This window comes from Bacillus rossius, chromosome 2 (genome assembly GCF_032445375.1).
Source record: "Bacillus rossius redtenbacheri isolate Brsri chromosome 2, Brsri_v3, whole genome shotgun sequence".
Taxonomy (NCBI): domain Eukaryota; kingdom Metazoa; phylum Arthropoda; class Insecta; order Phasmatodea; family Bacillidae; genus Bacillus; species Bacillus rossius.
In genome coordinates, this window is record NC_086331.1 from 49,456,647 (window position 1) to 49,481,735 (window position 25,089).

General features: G+C 34.3%; 1 protein-coding gene across 1 annotated transcript in view; it reads right to left on the reverse strand.

Moving 5' to 3' along the window:
* The window catches only part of LOC134529275 (filamin-A), a 786,080-nt gene that overhangs the window by 528,338 nt on the left and 232,653 nt on the right, over positions 1 to 25,089 (reverse strand). Inside the window, exons 4-5 of the mRNA XM_063363172.1 lie at positions 17,589 to 17,686; positions 16,023 to 16,150 (exon numbers count right to left, since the gene is read on the reverse strand). Coding sequence (XP_063219242.1) covers positions 16,023 to 16,150; positions 17,589 to 17,686 — 226 coding nt within the window. The remainder of the gene's footprint in view (positions 1 to 16,022; positions 16,151 to 17,588; positions 17,687 to 25,089) is intronic.

Consider the following 25,089-nt stretch of genomic DNA (forward strand, 5'->3'; position numbering starts at 1 on the left):
ACTGGTGAAAAACTTTAACTATGTAGTAGTGTCACACCCGTAATAAAAAAAAGTACAAAAGTTTTTGTAGCTATGTCCTAGTCTGAAATAAAGTGAAAACATTTTGTGAAAGTGAAGTTAGGCATGTGCTTGTGTAATTAAGCAAAGAATTATTCACTGACAGATAATAAAAAAGTTTATTTTAAAATTTAAAAATGTGTCACACCCGTAATAATGAAAAACCTCTGGTTTGTTCACCCTTACATAGCTATTCATGTTTTTGTGTATCTTACATACTATGTGCTGAATGTACACAGTAATTTTAGGCCTACATAATGGAAAAATTTTTCACTTTCAGGATGAATTCCAGATATTATGTAAGAAAATGGAGGCATAAGCAGAGAGATGATCCAGAAAAGTTGAAGGATTTATTTAGAAAAAGAACGAGAATGTGATCGGAAGATAAGAGAGAAGGCGAATGAAAGACTAAAACATGACAAGAAGAAGCTGAAATTAAAACGTCTCAAGAATGCTGAACGACAGAGAAGATGCAGACAAAAGAAAAAAGAACAGGTTAGTTGCCAAAAGAAAACATTCATCTTCACCCTTAAGATCATACAAATGTGTACAGACATTAGGCAAAGCTGTAAGGAGAGTTCAAAAAGCTTTGCCTGTTAGTCAGCCAAAATATCTGCAGTTTTCGCAGAGTTATTGATCACAAATGATGTACAAGATGTTTCAAATATTCAGTCACAGAAAGATAATCACCAAAAACAGGCTTGGAATGAGGTATGTAAGTGAGTAATTAAAAGTAAGAGTGCAACAATTACTGTGAAAGAAGCATTTAGTTTATTTGAGTCTGAAAATCCAGATGCAAACATCCATATATCAAAATTCTACTAGCTTCGCCCAAAACATGTTTTTTCTTCATCACAGCTTCCACAATGTGTGTGTTTGCAGATACCATGCAAACTTTAACTTTATGCTACAGACAGCTAGCAATAAAATGAAAGATCTTCCTGCTACATCCAAATATGTATTAAGTAAAATGTGTTTTGACATAGGTAATGAAAACTGTACGATAGGATGCTGTACAACTTGTGAAGACTGTATATTCAATTTACCAAGTACGCGGGGCGTTGACTTGACGAAAGAAGTTAGATGGAAACAGTGGACAGATGTAGATGGACAGCCAAGGCTGGTGGAAACAGAAGGATCAATTGAAGATCTATTGAATGAAATGCAAAAGCAATTAGGATCATTTAAAATTCATTCATTTGTTAAGAATGTACAGGCTAAGTATTTTGAAGAAAAGAAGCTCTCTCCAGCAAAAGATGAACTAATTCTGCAGATAGATTTTACAGAGAACTACTCAGCCACAAATCAGGATGAAATTCAGTCAGTCCATTGGAGCCAAAATCAGATAACAATTTTCACATGTTGCTCCTGGCTTGGTGATGGTGAAAAAAAGTGTTATGCTGTAATAAGTTATGACTAAAGTCATAACAAATACTCGGTTTGGACATTCATTAACACCATAATCTCTGATTTAAAAGAAAATCATCCAAATGTTAAGCACATCTGTTTTTTTTTCAGACGGATGTGCTGGACAGTTTAAAATAGGTAGGCCTACACCTTATCAGGATTGTGTTTCCTCAAAGATGATCAGGATCTGGTTGGCGAATGGAATTTTTTCGCTACTTCCCATGGGAAGGGAGCTGTGAATGGTGTTGGAGCAGTGGTGAAAAGAAAAGTGTGGCAACAAGTAAAGAGTAGGAGAAACACAGTAATAACTGCACAAGAGTTCTATGAATGTTCAAGGAAATCTATCAAATGCATCAATATTCTCTTTGTATCAAGTGATCTGATTTCAGAATCCAGAAGATTGTTTGAACCTAGATGGGAAAATGTGCTTGCAATACAAAAGCTGCAATCTAAACATTTTAAATTTTGCAATGAGATTAGTGTCCTAGTGGGGCGTACATATTCATCAAAACTGAAAAGATGTGATATTTTGGATTTCCCAGACACCAAAAAAAAAAGGAAAATTAAGATATTGTGAAGTATATTCTGATTGAGATGATTCAACAAGTTCTGAACAAGACACTGAAACTGTCTCACCACCTACTATACATAACCTCAAACACGGAAAGTATATGTTGGTGAAATTTATGGGAGCTGGAAAAAAGAAAAATATACAATATCGTTATGTATGTGTTTGTCAACGTAATGTTGAAGAGGATGGTGAAATCAAAGTAATGGCTCTTAAAATGTGTGCTAAAGGAAACGTTAAAGTGTTTAGGACAGATAACAATGATGTTTCTTAGGTATGTTAACTTAAATCAGGTAGTCACCATCCTTCCCGAACCAACCATACAAATCATTGGAAACAAATATTCATTTGTATTTTCGAGAAGAGTCGATGTTTATGAGAAAATGTAGAAAAATGTCAAGCATATAGTGGAAAGATTCGGCTACTTATTTTGTTTATATCTTGGTGTTTTAAGGGTGTTTGTGTTGAAAGTACTAAGTCACACTTGTAAGAAACTGTCATGCCCATAATGCTAGAAAATGTGTGAGACATTTCAGACATTTCTATTCTATTTTAAATTTGTATCCAATTTTTTAATAGTCCATAAGTACTTATTTATGTTAGCTTGTTACAACTGATGTATGCCACTGTACAGTTTACGAAAATTATCATATTTTTATTGACAGATGATGTTTTTGAGGAAATGTAATGAAGTGTGTAAAGACCAATATTTTCTGTAAAGAGAAATTGCATATAGTATTAATATTTATGTTTTATTTATGATAGTTCAGTTATGTACTACATAAAAGTGTACCAAGTCACACCCGTAAGAAACAGTGTCACACCTGTAATGAAAGGAAAAAATTAAATAAAAAATATATAAAATTTTACTTTTTCAATTGTGTATAAGAACTTCCCTGTGTTTGCATGTTACAACTAATGTACCGACGGTTTTTTTTATTTGTTAAATTCACAGAAATATTAAATTATATTTAGCAGGATGTAGAGTGAGGTAACATTTCTGTCACACCCGTAAGAGACTTTGAAGTTTGATGTTGAAATTAAATAATTTGTCAATCCAGGTATAATTTGAAAATAAGAAACAATTCATGATACTGTACCTAAATAAAATATGATAACAAAATTTTTCTTTTTACATAATATTTTAAGGATAGTTATTTTAAATGGTTCTTTCGAATGTCACACCTGTAAGCTTGGAATACCCCATAAAGCAAAATAATTCTTACAATAAACTTCAATTTCATAAGAACGTGTGATCATAATTTGTATTATTATGTGTTATTACATACTTTATTTTATAAGGTCTGTTTAAACATAATCAAATCTCTGAACAAAATGGGTGATAAGAGAGTGAAATACTGTCTAGTACAGTAGTGTAAGTTGGTCTAACGATAGGACACAGTGCTCGACAGTGGGTCAGGTGTGTCCTGGTGGAGGAAGGGTATAACTGACTGAAAAAATCTATTTTTGGCATTGGCAACCTTTATCACAAACAGCCACAGAGTTGTTACTGTCAGTCAATTTTTTTTATTCTACTGTCTCTTTATTGTGTCCTACTTTATTATATGTAATGTTATGTCTATGTTAATATGCTGTGCCCTTATTTCATTCTGTGAGTGTAAACAAACCGAAAACAAACAGAAACATACTTTGTGCACATTAAAAGAAAAACCTGAAGTTTTATAACAGATAGACAATGCTGAAAGTTCATTAAAAGTGGGGAACCCTACCATCACCAACTGGAAGAAAAATCTGTTCAAAAATACCCTTTTGCATTACAACAAGTAAGTGTACCAAATCCTGCCAAACTGCGAAAACTACTCCTCTAGACAAGCTTGACAGTGCTCTGTTAGGTTTTCTCAAGAGAAAAAAGGTACCTTGATTAGTGGTCTCCTAATTAAAGAAAAAACTTTACAATTAAATAAATTAATGAAAGGAGATGAGTCTTTCATTGCAAGCACAGGATGACTTGATCTTTTAAGAAACATCACAGTATAGGTCAGCTAGTCATTACTGGGGAAAAACTCATCCGATAAGGCTGCTGTAGCCAAATATTTAAGTATATTTGCTGAAATTATTGCAGCAGGAAACTATTCACCACAGTAAATATATAATTCTGAAGAGATAGGCCTTAAAATTAAGGCAATGCCAAACAAAAGTCTGGCTGCTAAATAAGAAAAAATGCAACAGGTTTTAAAATAAGCAAAGAAAGATTAACGTTTTTAGCCTGTAGTAATGATGCGGGAAATCATAAACTACCTCTTATGGTTATTGGTAAGTCAGGAAAACCAAGTGTATTAAAGAACTTACATATGAATTCTTTACTTGTCTGCTACAGAAACTCTAAAAAAGCTTGGACAACAGTTTAAGGAATGGTTTGCTGTTCCATTTGATCCTGAAGTTAGAAGATTTTGTCAAACAACTCCATTACCACACGTGCTTTGCTTTTTATCGACAATGCTACCTTTCATCGCTCAAAAGGCAAGATATTTTATGGAAAAATAAAGGCCATACATCCAAACGGAAACCCCCTTGCTTCAACCCATGAATCAAAAATGTACTGTGCAATCTCCAATTATCATATAGGAAAAAGTTGCTGGGACGAATGAAACATTATCATTGATTCAAAAGCTCAAGATGATAAACATTAAAGATGTCATTTACTGGGTAGCAGAACCATGGGAATCGGTTAAGTGAGCAACTGTAAGAAAAATCCTGGAACAAACTTTGGCCAAATCAAACTTTCACAGACAACCCAAATCAGGAGGGTGAAAGAACTGGTGTTGTACAGGTATGAGAGCTCTTACAAAATCTTACTGGCTGCGAGGACGCAAATGAATATGATGAGGATGAGTGGTTGCTAGCCGATGATCATGACCATGAGATTTTAGACGATCAGCAGATCACTGAAATGGTTTTGAAAGAACCTATCAACGTCTCTAACAAGAGTGAAGGTGAATCAGATGGTGACAGTGAGCAGAGGGCATCCCACTCGAAGCAGCAGCTGCATTTGATGTAGCACTACGCTAACTCTGCCACAAACCCAGCAGACGCCACTTTTCTGAGGCGGTGGGGTAATTTTGCTTCAAGGGAGAGGTATTCTTCTCTTTGACAAAAAATTTTAACAGATTTTTTCAAACCAATGTAGTTCAGTAATAATTATTTAGTACATTGTCTAACTTTAAATTTTCATGTAATTTTCAGAGATATACTTAATAATAATTTTCAGTATCACTGTGGTTTAGTTGTAACCTTAGTTCTTTTTACTTTCGTTTTCAGATTAAGCACACTTTTGGATTACTGAAGTTCGGATTATTGGGACTCCACTGTAGTAACATATCATGTTAAAGTTTAATATCTAAATGAAAACTTTTGCTGGGAGTATGCCCGAGACCCCTTAACTACCTCCTTCTCTTTTTTTGACTTATCAGTGGAAACCTTTTGCAATCATATTTCAAAAGTCCCTGCTCATTTGAACAGTACTCATTGTGCTTGACTATCTCATGCGCCAAGACAAGCTAAACTCTGTCTTCATAATTTAAGTAAAGGTTGCACATGAACACTTTACGAAGCATCCTACAAGCCACAAATGTTACACATGTATAAACTCAGTTTGGTCAGTTCTGTAACTCTAGTTTTTTTTAAGCTTCTGGTCATACAGAGCTTGGGAACACACACACACACACACACACACACACACACACACACACACACACACACACACACACACAGAGCTAAGCTACCTCAAATGCATTAAACTTACCGTGGCGGAGGAATGCTGCATTCAGAGAAATGCCAGAAAAAAAAACAATCAAGTACAATATTAATATGAAACATGAAATTTAAGAAAAACAATCAAAATAATTAAACTGATAACAGTACTTCATACTTTTACTCAAGTTCATAGACTTTCATAGCCATTGTCTGCATGTAGGCCTACTTGACTTTTGGATTTTAGCAATGTCTGTGCAATGCCAAGCGCGGCTCCAGAGGGGGGCGGAGGCGTGACAGCCCCTCCCGAGCCTGAAATGCATTATTATATTTTATTTTTGAAGGTAGGCAAAGTTCATTTAAATACATGTGTTAATTTTTATTTCATTAAAAGTTGTATAAAATTATCAAAGTTCAATATATGAGACAGTAAATTTGTAAATATTCCAAGCCAAATATCCGACATGCATCTTTTTTTTTTGTGCGATAGTTCCTCCTGAAATGTCGTCCTGGATCCGCCCTTGTGCAGTACATATACCACTGTTTCAGCTGACATAACAAAGCCATTTCAAGAGAGCAGTTATCTACTAACTTTCTCAACTGCAGTAAGTAGGATGGTAGAGAGTTACTATTCTAATGATGGCTTCTGCAATGTTGGCCTAAAAAGTCAATATACTGTAGTGACATTAACAATTACAAAAAAAAAAATACATTCGTATAATTTTTTGAATAACTTCCAGTTACAAGTCCAATGACTACAACAGAAGTCATACATTTCTATAGCATATTCATTTAATATGACTTTCAAGAAAAAGTTAAATAAAAACTGTTATAGCAATATTATATAATGTAATATAACAATATAATAAACTATTAACAACAAAATGGATTCCATTTATTTTAGTAGTATTGCAAAGAATTAATTCTACATCAACATGAATGAATGAATGAATTAATTAATTAATGAAATTACAATAAGCATTTGACTCTTGGTCCCGTGGTTCCAAATTCATGTTTGCACGAAAGATAAAACATTCAATTACATTATTGAGTAGGTACCTGCTAATAACTCCCCAGAAAATAGTAAAGACCCTAAATTTAAAAATTTTACAACACCTCGTTAATGTGTACTATCTCCTGACATCAATGAGTCAATCATATTTTAAGTGGCAAGTTTTTAACTTGAATACAAGTGTCACACACAGACTGGCAAATACAGAATCCATCAGTAGGATGTAGTCATATATGAAGACATTTAAGATTCAATCTCGGTAACTGATTTTTTTCCATTGCAATGTAGCAAATTTTATGTTGCTATCTTTGGAAATGTCCAAAAACATGTTGTTATGTTGCATAATAATTTACAATAAACACTGTTTGAATAGGATATAAAAATATCAGGTCTCGGAGGCACAGGAAGAGGAGTGTGGTGTGTGTGGACCGTGTCGTCACCGACAGGGATGAAAAAAATTATAAAAAAAATGGTCTTGCAAGTTTTTTTTAAAAAAATATTATTAAAAGCAAGTAACACAAATCTTTGTCCAACAATTAAATAACATAAAAAAAGTCATACACAATTAAACTTTTTACTTCATTAAACAAGTGAAACGAAACACAAATGAAATTGACGCTCTGTAATGGAGAGTGTATGGTTGAAGTAAAGGAGGGGGTGTTTCTTTCCACAGAAGTAAGTCTCTGTAGTTTGTACTCGAGCTAGATGTAAACAACACATGGCTCATAGAAACTCAACCCACAACCAATCCTATCTGCTGCCATGCCGGACAGTAACCATCATTCTGTTGAGGTAGTTGTGCAGTGTTATTAAAGCTTTTAAGTTTATGTACATATATATTATATATCATGATGTCATTTCATAACAAAAAGTTATATTTGTTTGTATTTGTACGCTATGCCACTCTGCACAATCCAAATAGACTATAGCAATACATTACACAAAAAGGGGAAAATAAAGGTGAAGAATTTTTTATTTTGTCTGCCTGTTGGCCCACAATTTTGTAAGTTTTGTTTTCACTCAAAACTGTTTCCGTGATTCCACCGCTGGGTGGATGCCTTTCCAGTGTCTGAATGTTAAATGTTGTAAATAAGTGTTGCATTTTGTTTTGACACCATTCTGTTTGAAAATCATACGGTGTGGCGGTTTAAATGGGCCTCAATACACGTTTCATTATAATGTTGTTACAGCCGTGTGGTTACGAACTTAAATATTAATGTTTGAGTCTCTACTATGGTATTTTTAAATATTTTACGAATTTATTCTGCTAAATGTTAAAAAGGTATTTCATGGCTGATAAATGAAAGTAAATATAATGTACTGTTTGTATAAGAGCAACATTTTATTTAATCATTCATTCAATAATATCTATTGATTTTGCTAAAAACTTTTTTTTTTTAATTTGGTAAGTTAATATAAGAAGCACTACTAAAAGGATTCTCAAGGTTGAAGCCTTAATTTAAATTGGCTACAAACAGCTCTTCAATCTAAGAATTTTGAGAACCGATGTATTAAAGCTACACTGGGCAGATTGAGTTGTGACTTGCTACAGCTATATTATAATCTTAACTATGTGACCCATTACTATATATTTTTTCAATTAATTTTTGAGGCAAAGCAACTTGTACCCTGTTTCCCTATTTCACGAATACAACCATTAAACAGAACTGCCCAAGTGGAGCGCAGCAGAGAAAACTACACAAAGGCAAAGCTTTGCATGTGCTGTCACTGGCTGGATTGTTGCTGAATTTTGTCAATCTCTTAAAATTCAAAATCAACATAAAATGTTCCAGAGGAATCTTAACTTGCGTGGAGACGTGACAGAAAACATTGGACAGTATCTCAACCAAAGAGTCAGGATGATCTTTATTCTGAAATACAAAGTACTCTCCAAATATGATAACGATTTTGAAAATGAAGAATACACACAAACTGAAGCGAATAGATAGGAAAAGCGAGCAAATGAACTTATTGAAGAGCACAAAGGTGAATAAGATAAATTAGTAAAGTTAGATTAGAAAAATACCAATTTGACGGAGATAATAAATTATAAGGGGAACAAATAAGTATTAATATTTTTTGTTATGCTATATGTAACTGATTGGCCTATTCCTGTTCCAGTTAGTTTAAGTGCTGATTTAATCAAAAAGGGTAGTGATGCATAGCACAACAAAAATGGTCCCTTTGGTACAGTTACAAGATCAGGTGATAAAATAAAGGGTTCTATTCACCAACTAATGTCTGATTAGTATTACATCAGCCTACCAAATGGTTAGAAAACACTAAGAACCTAGATGGCTTACTCTAAAACAAAAAACCAAAGTTGGTACTGTTTTTTGCAAGATCTTTGGTACTGATAAAAATTTAAGCTTTGAGGAGTGAGTTATGTAAATGAGAAGTGTAAGGGAATATCATTTTAGAGGATTTGTTTGGTTTCAACTCTGTGGAGGCACCAACGCTGTGCATTTGTTGAGTTGGCAAGTCTACGTTTGTTAACAGCACTACCCTAGCAATTCCATTTGTTTCATGGTGCATTGTGTTCGAGAAAGATGACACTTTGCTTGGTGCCATGAAAGAGTTAAAGGCAGTTTAAAGAGAGAGAGCAGGATACAAGGATACAAGATGGTTGGGTAGAGAACCAAAGGCAGTCTAGTGCAATATGTGTTAAGCAACTAATACGTAGGCCCGAATTCAGAGTTGACCTTCGAAAGCGCATCCAACTCTCATTCATCTGGCAGACTCTCCACCTCTCATACTTCAAAAACGCCTTTCGAATGACTGCCAGCTGAAAGCTTGTTCCCATCCACTTTCAGTGAAGATCTGGAAACATGGCACAAAAATTTTCTTAGATCAAGTACTACTTACTAGTGGGATGACTCTGCGGACAGCGCGCGCTTTGCCCAGAGTGTAACTGCAGGAATTATCTTACTTTATAAAAAAGCCGGACATTTTGGAGCATTAAGGAAAATTCGGCCGGACGCAAAAAAATACATAAAAAGGAGGACATGTCCTCCTTTTGCCGGACGTCTGGTAACCCTACACGAGGTTGAGAAATTTTCTTAAGATGGATACGTTGCCTAAAATTATAGTGTTTTCTCCAGATGAAAAAGCGATTATTTTTGATCTCGTGAGAAACACAAAGCCGTAATCGAAAACAAAACAAAAAAAAACAGATGCAGTTTCTTACAGAGAAAAAAAATTGTTTCGAACTCTTGATCCCGACAAAAATCAAACGGGTCTGCTAAATTTCTTATATACCTTCGCGGAACTGGATTTTCATTTTTAAGATCATCAAAAAATTCAAAAACTTCGTCAATGTGATTTGGAAATTCATCCAAATCTTCTGCCATCGCTACAAAACACGTGTCTGATGCACACTTTGTGGGCGAAACGATTTCTTTAAAAACGCATATTTAATTACAAAACATTTTTTACATATCTGCCATATGACAAAAATGTTTTAAACAATTACAAACATACATGAACACGTTTTTATGTGGGAATTATATATTAAAACCATCCACTGCTCCGCCGATTTTCAACTGAACAGGCATTCGAATGAGCTTCAGACCACATTCACTTTCAAGTGGTTGGCTCTCCTTATCCAGCAGTCAACCAACCACTGAAAAACGTCTCTGCCGAGCAGCTTCAATGGAAAAGTCTTTCGGTGTGTGGATAACCGTCGAAAGAGCTCTCTGAATTAGGCCCATAGTCTAGAGTCTTAATGCGCCAAGAGCCTTACCGCAGTAGGTAGTACGGTAGGTGATCATCGCAAGTAACATCTTTGGTTCGACCCTTGGGTAGAGTAGAGCCTGCAATGACTTAAGACTTCACGTACAGGATTGAGCATCCAGAGACAATGAATAAATAAGTAGGTCCTTGGAAATACCCATCTGTGTATTAATAAAGGACACTGTAACTAGCTCCCTAAAAATCTTCTAGTCTGACAAAAAGTGTTAAGATCACAAACCCAGAACCCTTCTCTCCCCATCCCCACCCCTTCTTTCTTTACCCAGCATCCCTCTTCCCTCAACCCCTTTTCATCCAGTTTAATACTGGTACAGTCGGAACTTTCAATATGTTACACCCAATGAAGGAAAATGTTTGTGCTATTACAAAAGGTGTCAGAAGTAAGACCCCTTACAAAAATATGAAAATCCTTTTGAAAGACAAAATATATAAATGAGATTGTGAGATTGTGGGGATAGCGCTGCAGTTTGCAACGAACACTTGTGAAACGCTGGAGATTCCATTAGTGAAAATAAGAACTATCAGACAGGAAAAAATGAGGCCTAGAGAAAAGGCTTAAGATGAACTACTCATGTTGAATGAAGAATTGAAAACACCAATGATGGGAGTGCATTGACAAGTTTTATCAAAGAATCAACATTCACTGCAAAGACACAGAAAATATATCAACTTGTTATGCAGTCCTCGAGCCTGAGAATCTTATTCAAATTCAGAAGACAAACTTCCACAGTTAAACAAAATTTAGTTTTAAACTATGATGCATTTTCTGAGCATGGTTTACTTAGAAATACGTACTCCATGACTAAGAAGAAATATACAAGCTGCTGAAGTTTCAAACGAAGATTCACTGGAATTGCCTTCTTTAATATATAAAGAGAGTATTGTGGAATATGAACTATCTGATTCTGTAGCAAATCTGTCTTCAGCCTAACGATTCTTCTAAACATTATGTGTTTCAGTAGCATCATGTGAGAGAACCTTATACAAACTAAAATTAATAAACAGTTTTTTTAAGTCCACTATGAGTTATGATCGGCTCTCTTGCTTAGCCATCTTGTCAATTGAAAACAAAGTAACCAAAAGAATTGATTTATATGAATTGACTTTCAAAATTGCATAGAACCAAATTAGGAAAAAAAAGTTTTTAAGTGCTAATTTGCTCACATGTTAAGTAAATAAACCTTAAAATAACACTTGCAACTATACGTGTCTTATTTCTAATTCTTTTAATAACTTCATTCCTGCAAAGGAAGGGAGGGTGACAAGAAATTTTTTGCACCAGGTACCACCTGAACTTGCTAAGCCACTGAGGTTGATGAAAATTATCAGGACAATGAAAATTAAATTTCTATAGTATTACATAGAGAAAAACATTAGTTTCCATTGCTATTTTAAGCTAGAGTGATATGTAGCTAATGAAGACATACATTTCCTAGCATTTTACAGTTCAGTTGTAAAATAAAAAAATCCACATAAGATTGCTTACTTATTAAAAAAATTAATGAGATGGACAAGCATGTGCATTTATCATCAGAAAGAAATAGTAAAAACTACTTCAGTCCAAACAAACTGTTTTCATCTAAAAAAAATTACATGGAAAATGAATATGTACTTTACTAAGGTAAAAGAGCTCCATTTAATACATTACTTTAACCTCCTTATCCTTCACAGGGCTGGCTGAGACATATAGCTACTTTTAGTGCAAAATTTTGTATGTAAAAAATTATTTTTTTTTATTTGGGCTAAAGGTGGCATTTTGTAGCCTGCAACTGATACAAAAATGTTGCATGTCATCAGCTTATCTTTTAAAAGTTAAAGAGAAATTTAAAAATGTTATATGTTTTTACTGCTTATTTTTGTTATTGCAAAAAGTCGTATGTAGAACAGGTTGCTGCTGATATTTCCATAAACAACCTACCTGCTTCTACTGTCTATGAAAGCAACCTTCTCACTGCTTATCTTCAATGAAATTCACCTTCCTATTGCCGATTAAAAAAAAAAAAAAAAAAAAAAAAAACCTACTTGCTGCTGATGTTTCCAAAAACAATCTACCTGTTGATGTGTGTGAAAATAAAGGGGAGGGAAGAACATAGAGACCTTTCTGAATTAAAACATTTCTGACGAGATTATGAATGAACGTTTGTTTTCTTCTTCAGATTATGATGAGTACCAGGAGTCTTCTTCAGACTGTAGTGATGATGATTACAGTAATAATATCCCTCAGAAGAGACAAAAAGTTTCAAATCAAAATAAAACTGTACAAACGAAAGTACCACAATATTTGGGGCACACATTGAATCAAAAAAGTAATTCAGGTGAAATTGAAAACATTCATCAGGGAGTTGCTGAGGAAGTCCAGGCATTAAGTGAAAATGGTTCAGATGAGGTGGAAGTTTTGGCTCCAGCAAAAAGAAAACATAAGAAAGGAGAAAATGAAAATGCAGCTAAAAGAATAAAAGGGAAAAAATATTTTTGTTTAGAAAAACAAGATGAAAGTGGTGAATATAAACTTTCTATTGAAAAAGATGAGAGAAAATTGGAAGATTGGTGTGGTTGCAAAAATGTAAGGCATTTTAAAGTGACGAAGTGTCAAATAGTGAAAAAAAAAATAAAATTTATGATCTTTTGGAAAGGCATTGACAGTTGGGAGGCGAAGCAAGCTAAAATTGTGTAGTCGGTGGACAAATCAAAACAAAGCTTTAGACGTGGAATTTCTATTGATGGGGAGTACCGTAAAAAAAAAAAACCTATAAAAATTATCTAAAGGTGGGAGATGGTAAAATTAAAGTATGCAAAAAAGTTTTTTTAACAACTTTTGTTTATGTAAAATATCTGTTCATGGTTGGATAAAAAATAATCTTCTTTGGACAAAGATGTGAGCCAACAGTAATAAAAAAAATCATAACTGTATTAATGAGTTCGAAAATGTTACTGAAAATCCACAAGTGAATGAAACTGATACCAATAATCCTCTTCAACTGTCTCAAAAAATGTCTGGAGCAAGTCAGTTTTTCGAAATGTTGTCAAAAATTTAGTTGCATTATTGTGGTGCCAGGACATGTAAACATTATTTAGAGCCAGTGTGGGAAAGCAAACCTCAAGATTACAAATACAACGAATACAAACGTATCTACCTAGAGGAAAACTATTAACCAGATGCAAGAGCTTTGTTTAACAAAACATTTCTCTCTATGAACATATGATTTTTCATTCAGAAAAAGATTTTTGTGAAAAATGTATTGAGTTCAAACTCAGAAAAGTTACACCTAAAAATTATAACACTCACCAAACGAGGAAAGTCAAAGCAAGGAATTATAAAGAAAATGACAACACCATAGCAGAAAAATGAAGAAAAATTTCAGTTCATGCAATTGAAGTTCAAAAAGTAATGACATGCCTGGATACTAAAGAATCCGTGGAATATTATGAAACTAAACTGAAAATCCACAAACGGACAATTTTTACTTTGGCAACACATGATGGAACATGCTCTTCTGGCATGAGGCAAATGGAAATCTAGATAGTGGCATATTTGATTCATTGCTGGTGAGGTTTTTAAGCAACGAACTGGAAAAAAACCAGACAAAGCGAAATGATTATTTGGAATAACGATTGCACTTATCAGAACAAGTGTGAAACTGTGGCTAACACTTCTTTATTTTGCTGTAAAAAAAAGAGTTACTGTGTACTCAAAATATTTACAAGTTGGACACACACAGATCATGTAGAAACTCTCAATTACAAGGAAATTTATGACTTCTCTAATGGGTACTACAAAAGTATTCGACCAGGATCAAAGAAAGGTGACCCTTATGTCACTTATTTAAGGTGTCTTATATATGAACTTGATGGCTATATTTGGTTCAAAATAAACTTCTCTGAAGACTGGTCTGAACTTCCCAGGCGACCGAAACCGGCAACTGATATTTACCAACAACTGAAACCACTATACAGAAAGCCCTTCCCCATTCATCTTCGGCACAACAATTGTACAGAAACGTTTTGCCCTCAAATTATTGGCCACTCATACTATACTTTTAGATGATAAAATGTAAAAATTTTTACTATACTTTTTAATGCTGTTTCTACAAAAATTTTAATTAAAGAAGTTTTCTTGATAAAAATGTTGTTTATAAAGTTCATAAGCCCATTAATTTCCTTACAACTCAAATGGAAAAAGACTGCAAAAGGTTGAATGTTAAATTGTGGCTCCAACATTAATTGCAACAAGGCTTATGTTAATATGCAAAAAGTCATATTTCAAATTAAGTTAGAATTTGAAACTGCAAAAATTCATGTTACAGTATTTTTTTTTTTTATGAATTTAATGCTTTATAAGTTAAGTTATAATTAACTATCATCGAAACAGCAGAAAGAAAATATATTAATATTATACTAATAAAACATAAGAAAATATAATCAGTTCTTATGCTCTCATGGGAAGTACACCTTTTTAACATACAACTTTTTGCACTTACAGTAGCGATATGTGGCAACTTCAAAGGACCAAAGTAAAATGCAGCCCATTGAAATTTCATTTTTAAGAAGATGAGCTAGAGTGGTAATTTATAATTTTTTTTTAATATATGTATCAAAGGGAATTTAAAGGAATATTATTAATGAGAAAATATAGACCAAACTGCCAAATAAAATTCATTAACTGAAAATATAAGATAAATTATTAAAAAATTAATATCTTGGGACTTAAGTCTCGTTCATGAACTGTCTCCCGTGATTCACCCATGAATCCTAGATTTATGCTAAATACCAGTGGTTCACCAAAAACCCAAGTTTATAATTGTTACATTCATCACACTGAAAAATGATGATTGCTTTAGTCAGTAAGCTTGGAATGAACACGAGCTATTTTTTTTTAAAATATAATTGGGCAATTTGATGGGAAAAAACCCAAGTTTTACTACTGTGCTAACGACTTTAACTAATTATTAGCTAAGTGAGCCTTTTTTTAGTTCATGCATTGTTCAGAAGAACTTGATTGTGCAAAAGGATATGGAAACAACAAATAAGATATTTCCATTTTTTCTTATGCTAAATTTTTTTTTTTTTCAGACCTCTTCTCAAAATTGATTTTCTTAGTCTAAAGAATGACTATGCAGCCACACTTTCTGATAATCGTTGAACAGATCTGTGTGCCTAAAAATACTTTTGTATAAATGACTTTTAAAAAACTGCATTAAGCTCATTAAGAACCAGTACTTTACCTACATGTTAAATACAAATTATTTGTTTTCTTTGATAACAACTTCATTGCTTCAGAAGCATAATTAATTTCCAGAGTTAACTGGGCTTAAAATAAGCTTTCCCATTCCCTCAAATTAACTTTCAGATTGTACACAGAATTTAAAATACTTAAAGATTACAACCAAGAAACTCTGTAATGGATTCCAAAGTTCAAAAGAAGCCAGTAATGTTTTTAAGGAGGTAATATTATTTTAATGAAAGTATAAGCTCATCATACCATTGATTTTGGTTACAATTGTAGATTAGTGTGCTCACCTGTTGGGGTTTGTGCGGGGTCGCAATGGTGCTCCAGGCTTCAGCTTGGCATTGGGGTACTGCGAGAGATATGTCATCATGGACATTTCATCCATGTTGGGATTCACCATCTCCTCAGGCCTGATCAGCTAACAAACAGTTAAAAATACAACTAAAACCCTGCCTAAAGGAAAATGCACTACATGAGAACAGAGCTCCACATCCACAAAACTTTTAGCAAAGGAAATACTACCACAATAATATACTTGCACAACATTTGTTACATTCCAGGTTGATCCTGCAAAACAACCCAGAAAAATAAAAAGACACTTCAAAACTTAATTCTGTATGTAGTGACTTAAAGATTTGGAAAAGATTTTTTTTTTTTTTTTAAATAAAAGAGTTTTTAAACTTCCTTTGTTTATTACTTTCTTCAAAAATAAAACACAACTTTAACTTACACACGGTACCTACCAATTCAGTTCTCTGATTAAAGTTCAATTAATTGGTAAAGTTTTTATCATTTCAAAAAGAGTTTTAAACTTGTCTAATTACTTTCTGATAAAACAATTGTACAATACATACCAATCACAGTACCAGTTAACCTTCATAGCTTCGTGTCACTCGATAAATAAAAATTGTCCCTTAGTTTACTTAACAAGGTGTTTCCAACAGTCAGCCTGGGACGATGCCTGGGGTCAAATTTTTAATTAAAAACTGTCCCAAAAAAAAGTTGCAACCCTGCCTGGTCTTGACCAGCAGGCATTAGATTGTCACTTAGTGCATTCTCCTCAATATTTCCATTTCCTGAGTTGCCGAACATGCGTCCACACGCAGCAACAATCGAGCGACAACTGGTTGGACAAAAAAATGGTCTTCCCTTACAAAAGTGAAAACAAAAGGGAGGCAACTCCATGTGTCAACTAACCAAACACAGGACCGGATTCATAAAAATTACTATATATGGAATATTATGCTGCGAGAATATTTTTCTGAAAATCTGGAGACACATCACACCACCGCATGGTCACCCTTATTGGCGGGTGAGGCAGCACCCAGCCAAAGTTCTAGTTCATTGCTGTGCAGTTGTGTACCTACGTACTGGGTGTTTTCCAACAACACACTAACTTGAGGCATGAAAAATAATTTCCTGGCGACATAGTGTCGCACCTTTGTCTTCCTTTCTTATTAAACCTTTAGAATGTTCTAGGATGTTCTTGAATGTTAGTCTTACTGTCCAGAGTGAGCTTTGTAATTGTAAAATAGTAATTAATGGACACATTAATTTTAACAAATGAAAAAACAAATTATAGTGAAAAAGTAATAAAAAACCAATACATTCTGTTCTATGTAAAACCTAACCAAAATTAATAATTAAAATTTAAGCACAAACAAAATGACTTAACAGTCTATTCATAATAGAAGAAACATGAGTACAAAATAATTATGAAACCTTAAGATAACATCCATAACATAAAACATTCTCAGTTCATTGTTATTAGTAGCAGGGAGCAGGAATTTTGCTATGTTATACCTTCTTATCACAACATATGATACAAAGCAAGTAGGTAACATGATGCACATTACCTGCCTCACGTTGAGCCAGTCATCTGCCAGTCCCATAGCTTCTGTCGCATTCTGCAGGCAATCATCACGATTCCAGTCTTGCCAATCAGGACACAGGCCTGAAATTTGAATTGAAGAGTGTATACTAGGGTGTCCCTTAAATTTTGAATTTCATATTTTTTGACTCACCCCCTAAAAACTTTCGTAATCATCCAATAAACTCTAGAAAAAATTTGAGCCCTTGTTAATAACATTAACCCATGTTGACTTGCAATATAAACTTGTTCATACAAGTCGCGCGAATATAGCGCTGTGACCTATAACCAAAAATCATAATACAAAAATATGGCAAACTCTGGCTAATTATCATTGGCGAAGCGCGATACAATTTACTGCATTGCTTTCAAGCTATTTTCACTCCATAGCGCTAAATGCCATTACTCACGTACTTAAAACACATTAAAAAAAAACCTAGTTACACTCCATACTGCCAGGTTTGCTGACAGGAGAGACCTGCAAAAAAATTGTAAGAAAACTCAGGAGAATTTTAAGAACCGTGAAAATAATTTTTAAAAAGATCGGGATAACTTATTTGATATTGCACATGCTGATGCCTTTGAAAGAATGAGAATAGAGAAAGAAAGCATTTTTGAAGAAACAGAGAGAACCTGGTCGATCGGGTTGCTTGGCTGGTGTGGACAAAAAGGTTGGTGGACAAAGAAGAGAGCTAAGCAAAAAATGTTTACATGAACAGGAAAGAAATATAAGACAAAGTTATTGGCTGTTGCATCTACTTCCACTGCACATAACTTGGAACATCCACAAGATTCAGATGAAAAAGAGATTCCAAGCTCCGAAGTTAGCTTGCCGGAGGTTCTCTGCCCTGAAACAAGTTTGAAAAGAGGTAGAAAGAATTTGATAACACCTAAGCTTGTCGCAGCTGTACGTCGATGCCAACTAAGCATGAGAGACTCCATTTACATTCTTCATGTGATTGTAGAAGTGCTTGGTTTAAGCAGCGATGATTTCCCCATAAACAAATCCTTGATCCACCAAATTTGTACTCAGATGAGAAAATCCAGGGTTGAAGCTATAAAAACTGACTTCCAGAATAATGTGCCTGACGTAGTTACAGTCCATTGGGATGAAAACCACTACCAGGCTTGGATGTGCAGTTCAAAAGAAGAATGTTTGCCAATTATCGCTTCATTTGACGACAAAGAACAGCTTCTTGTAATACCAGTTCTTCTAGTAAATATCAAGCCAAAGCTGTCTCAGCTGCCCCCTATGACTGGAACCTTAATGACAAGGTACAAATAATGTGCTGCGACACATCATTGAATACTGCCCGCTTCAATGGGGCCTGTGCTCTTTTGAAAGAGACTTTAGAAAGAGAATTGTTACTTTTTACTTGTCACCATCACGTTTATGAGTTGGTACTAAAAACTGTATTCGAAACCAAGATAAAGGAAGTCACTAACAGCCCAGACATTCCGCTCTTCAAAAAAAATAAGAGACAATGGGAAAAATATATATTCAAATTATGTTGAGCTATGTCTTGATTTCCTAAAAGAACATGTTGCTAAGACAAATAATACATCTTTGTTAATGTTTTATAAGGCAGAACTGGACAAAACTTTTGTAAGGGACAATTATTGCGAATTGGTTGAACTGTGTGTGATGTTTTTAGAAGGAGATTCAGAGAAGAATATAAAAATCAAGCCCCCTGGAGCTACTCATCAGGCGCGATGGATGGCGAGAGTGATTTACTTGTTAAAAATTTGTTTGTTTCAGTCTCAACTCAAAATGACTGAAGGATAAAAATGCCCTACAAGATGTTTGCTTGTTTAAAGTCACATTGTATGTAAAACCTTGGCTCGAATGCACAGAGGCGATTTAAGCACCTAACCAAGATTTGTGCTTCTTAAAGGCATTAAAATACTAGGAAAAAGTTAATTTCAAAAGCTGCTATAAGCAAGTTTAGCCACCACCTGTAGTAATTATGTGAAGAGAAGAAGTTGATAACCAAACTTAGGTGAAAATGATTGCCAACTTAACAAGAGACCAAAACTCTGATTTTGGCAAATGCTATATCCCATCGAAGGAAGAAATGTCCCAAACGCAGGGACGTCGGAACAGGGGGGGCAGCAGGGGCGAGTCGCCCCCGTGCTGTTATGCATGGGGGGGCGAGAGTAGCATTTCCCCCCCCCCTCCTCCTTATCCCTTTTCACAGAATAAATGTTTGGTCCTAGTAGTATTTTTCTCAACCAGTAGTTACAAACGTTTCATTGGTGATCACATTGATTAGAAAATCAAATTTATGATTGTCAATATACTGTAAAATGATTGCAAATTCCTAGATGGTATTTTATTTAAATTGTACTACACCAACTGTCAGAGTAGTATTTAATACATACTACGTCATCAAATTATTGGAATGGTATATTTAATATTTTGGTTCTGTAACTCAATAAATAGCACAATTTTGCATCTAAAATTCCACATTTTTCCCGGGGAGGGCCCCCGGACCCCCGCTCTAGGACCGAGGTAAGTGTAATACATCTTTTTGCCCCCCCACTCATGAAAACGTTCCGAAGTACCTGCCCAAACGTTGTTCGGTAAGCTGAACTTGGTCATCTTTTGATATTTTTTTTTATAACTGACCCATTTTTGTTTCACATAAAATGCTACATGATTTTATATCGGAAAAGAGCAAAAAATTTCTTTCTCGACTTTCAATTGACGACAGTATTCTTCATGAAGACGTATCTTCTTGGGATAATAATAACACTTTTATGGAAGCTAAAAGAAGAATAAGTTTTTTGAATAGCTGATGAAGAGCAGAAGCAATTCCTTATGTGCTGTGTCCAGGAACATAAAAATTTGTATCAGGACTGTAAATAACCTAAAGAGAAGTTACCCTGCCTGATTGTTGTTATTTAATGTGTTTTAATAATAATAAATATTTCTCTTATTTTATTTTCTCTTTTATTTACTTCATAGAATGCATTTTTAATAATTTTATAGAACAAAATTTTAAGACAAAACAGGATTTTTGCAAATCTTTGTGGCTTGGTCTGCACAGGTTGTAACCATGCTAGAAGGATAAAATTTCAGATTTGAGAATGGTTTAGTATTTATAAAAGATACAAAAGCTATGCATTTCAAAATTAAAAAATAAAATATAAAAATTTTTCTTCATATAAGGGACACCCCTAGTGTACACTAGCATGCATTGACATAGATGAAGCCTGATTGATAGAGCATCAACTAAAGAGCCTTGTATTTTTCCTACTACCTTCAATTTTTTTCTATTGTAGGTTTCCTTTTAAAAAGCCCAACCTAATAATTTTAAAGTTATAGAAAAAAAATTTTCAAAATAAAAATGCAGAATACTATAAAGAACTCAAAAAGTTGAAATTACATTTATTCAATTATTTATTTCATTTAAATACTGTGCTCTGATCCAAAGTATTTGAAGTCACTTTCTACAAAAGGGTAATAGAAATCAACACACTAAAAAAGGTAAAATAAAAACAACAAATGAATACTAAAGAAAAATAGCCAAACAATAAAGATGATATATAAAATATTCCACTGTAGTAAGAAGTGTACAAAGTAAAAAATGGCCTGCTTATTCTTTGTCTCAGTAATTCCTTGATTTAAACCTCAATGGACTAGGGTTACATTAAGAATGTTGTGTATGTACCATCAGTGATAACCGTAGAGGAACTAACCGAGCACATCTTTAGAACATTTTAAAGAAACAATAGAGAATGCAGAATCTTTCATAGAGGATTACAAAATATTGTCTATTGTTGCAAATATTCCAATGAAGTTGGCATCTTATCACATATTTGTTGTGATTTGTATATCAAAACATTTTCCATACTTAAATTATTATAAACTCAATTTTTCAAAAGTAATGTTATCACTTATATTCCTATTATCGCTGTAAGCCCACCAATTATTATTTCATAAGAGTTCAATATAAATTTTTTGTGAAATCCAATCTCCTCAACTCTTAAATTTATTAAATTTGTTTCATTTATATCCTCTATCTGCAAATAAAACCAAATGTACCTTCAAAAAAACCCTTGAAATTAAATATACACAACACTGAAAACCATCTCAGAAGTCCAAAAACAATTAAATAACAAAGGAATTATATTTATTTTGTATCATTCAAAAGTCTCATATAATATATGCACTTTTGCAAAATAAATGCAGTAAATAACTTATACAGTACTTTTTTCTATTTGACAATAACTTTATCCTAGCAGCTACACCAATTACTTGAGCTCAAAATAACTGTGCAGCTAAAATCTACTATAGTGTAGGATTGTTGGTGGGAAGTTGTTGGCAACTATGCAAGTAAACATGGGCCGTTGACCGAAACACACAACAGTGATGACAATGATTTTATTTTTTGTCAAGATGTACACGATTTTGATAAAATGGCATGTTTGGATGTATGGAGGAGTTAAACGAACATTCAGATGATATTATCACATATTTAATGCTGTTTTGACACAACTTTGATGCTAATTCGGTTCCTGAAAAAAAGTAAGTGGATGTGTTATGTCAGTGATCAGGAAACATGTGTTTGGCATAATACGGGCTTTTGTGGCCAATCCTGGCTCTAAAAGTTTCAGTCAGTTGGAAGTGCTTGAAAAACATTAGTCTTAAGACTCCAAAAGACAAAATTTCATGCTCAGGTGCAAAAAGAAAAAAAACTGATTGCTGAGTTTTCAGTCACTATTAAACATTTAGCAGCAACATGCAATTTTGGCGCATTTTTACTGGAAGCTTTAAGAGATTATTTTGTTAGTGGAATAAGGAGTTACAAAATCCAGCAAAAAATAATAGCGTAATACACTTTGGAACAAACTTATGAGCTGGCTTCAACTTAAAAAAAAAAAAGGCGAAGAAACAGAGGAAGCTTTTCCAAGTTTCTCCTGTGGAATCAGAATAAGGGGGACAAAGAAGTGTGAAAAGTGCGAGTTCCAAAATAAAACAAATTCAGCGGATATGAAGCCTCATTTTGGTGGGGAGGTGATCTGAAGGATGGTTTTCGCTGTGGTAGTAGGGACCACTTGGCAGCAAAATTCCCTAATTCTCATTACAAGTCATGGTGGCCACTCACAGTCACCAAAAATATTCCCTGATTTTTCCCTGATTTCCCTGATTAAAGTTCAAAATTTCCCTGATATTTACAATTACAAAAAAACATACTTTTGATGAGAAAATATAATATTATAGAAAGAGATTACTCATATTTTAGCACCCTGCTGTATTTTCTTCATTATATACATACGGAAGTTCGTTAAATAACAAATACATTTTAAATATGTCACTTTACATTATAGCGTCCCGTTCAATGACCTGCAATCTGTGTTTTGTTTTATGTAATGGGGTATTTCAGTGTCGAGCGCTCAATCATTTTTTCACGCAACTTTTGATAACTGTTCTTTAATTCATTTTTGAAGTGTAACATTTCTAGTTGTGAAATATTCTTAGTCTTAGTACTCTCAACAAGGGATAACAGTAAGTGCAAATTTTACCTTGTGTTTGATTTAAAAATGAAACAACTAATGGACAAATCTTCACTGCATTATATATAATCAGTACTCCCATCTGTAGCTAAAGCAAATGGTTCACTTACTAAAGATTCAACAGTTTCAATTTAGTTTCACCAGCCATATACTCCACTAAGGCAGATGTTTTTGCTCTCGCACAGCTGTATTTCTGTGCAATTTTTGAGTCCGGAAACATAGCTCTATACAAATTACCCGAATGATCGGCTACTGCTATCGGTAAATTGTGTTCTACCAAAAAACTTGTAAACAATAACTCTGCGTTTGTTACTTTCGTTTCTTCACATGTAGCGAAAAACGACGATATAAATTTATTGCTCGTCACGGCTTTAAAATGTTCTGCATGTTTCTTTGATTCAATATGCCGTCCTCAGTCATCCCTTCCACCATGCGCAATCGAAAAGTCACACGTGCATACATTACAAAAAGCGTGGCGTTCCAAAACATTTGAAGATGACAAGCATGGCCATTCTTTTACATAGTTTGGTCGAAAGTTCTGAAGAATAACGTTCTTTTTTTTTGCCCCAGATACACATTGTTCTGTCACACGCTTCATTTCTACAACCGGCACTGAAGAACACAACACTATCGAACAACATAACAGGTTTCACGTCTGTACACACGACAAAAACACTTTGATGAAAAAAATGGCTTTCAAGAAAGTAAATTACACAAGACAGGTTAGCCAAAGTACCGTACAAAAATTATCGTGATGTAAGTAGCTAACAAACGAAAAAACCGAGAATATGTACTAGTTTTATCGTACAACGGACGTAATACCGTACCATTTCTATTACAAAACACAACAATTAATCTACTTATTTCGACAGTACATGCGCACATTTATCAGTTCCGTTATCTGCGCAACCACGTGATGTATTCGAACTGCGTTCACGAAACACGCACACCAGAAACAGAATTTTTTTCCATTACCCAGCAGCACAAAGCCTCGTTTCCGTAATAAACCAGCGATGTTGCGTAATATTGTGTTAAATCCGTAATAATTACGGAAAATCCGTAATGGTTGGCAGCTCTGCGGAAATATACATGACACAAAAAATTCCCCGTTATTAAAAAAATTCCCTGACATTTCCCTGATAATTCCCGATCAACGTGATTTCCCTGATAAATCCCCGTTTTCCCGGTTTTCCCGGTGAGTGGCCACCCTGCAAGTGTAACAAGTGTTCGCAGGTGGGCCACTTGGCAAGGAAATGTCAAGCTCGAAAGAGGCAGAAGCAAGGAAGGTAGAAGGTCCTGGGGCAGAATAAAAGAACATTAGTAGGGACCAGACATCAGTGTTTGACATTTTAATGAGCAGCAAGAGCTTGGTGAAGCTGAGGTACAGGATTTCAGTAAAGGTAAGAGATAAACCTTTGGTTATATAAGTGGATACAGGTTCGGCAGTGACGGTGTCAAATGCAACTTATCACACCAATTGGCCCCACCAGGAGTTAGACAGAAAAGGAATCTATTTGTGAACGTACTATGGGGATTACTACCAGTGAAGGGGAGTTTACAAATGGAGGTTATTTATGGTGATCAGAGTAAAATCTTGCACCCTATTAGTTATGTACTCAGGGAAACAGTTTTTACCTTCTCTCCTAGGGCGAGATTGGTTGGGGCAGTTCTACTTGGACTGAACATTATTTGTGCAGTATTAATAGATTACAGTGGCCCCAACGAACTAATGACCAAGCTAGGAAAGAGATCCTGAAGAGGTTATTGCAAAAATTTTCAGTTGTTTTTAATGGTTCTTTTGGGAAGATAAATCATTTGGAAGCTAAACTTACCCTCAAATAGAGGGCAGTGCTGGTATTTCTAAAGAATAGGCAGGTACCATATGGCTTGAGAGAGAAGATGAAGTAGGAGCTGGTATTCTTGGAACAGCAACAAATCTTAAAGAAAGTGGAATACAGCAATGGTAG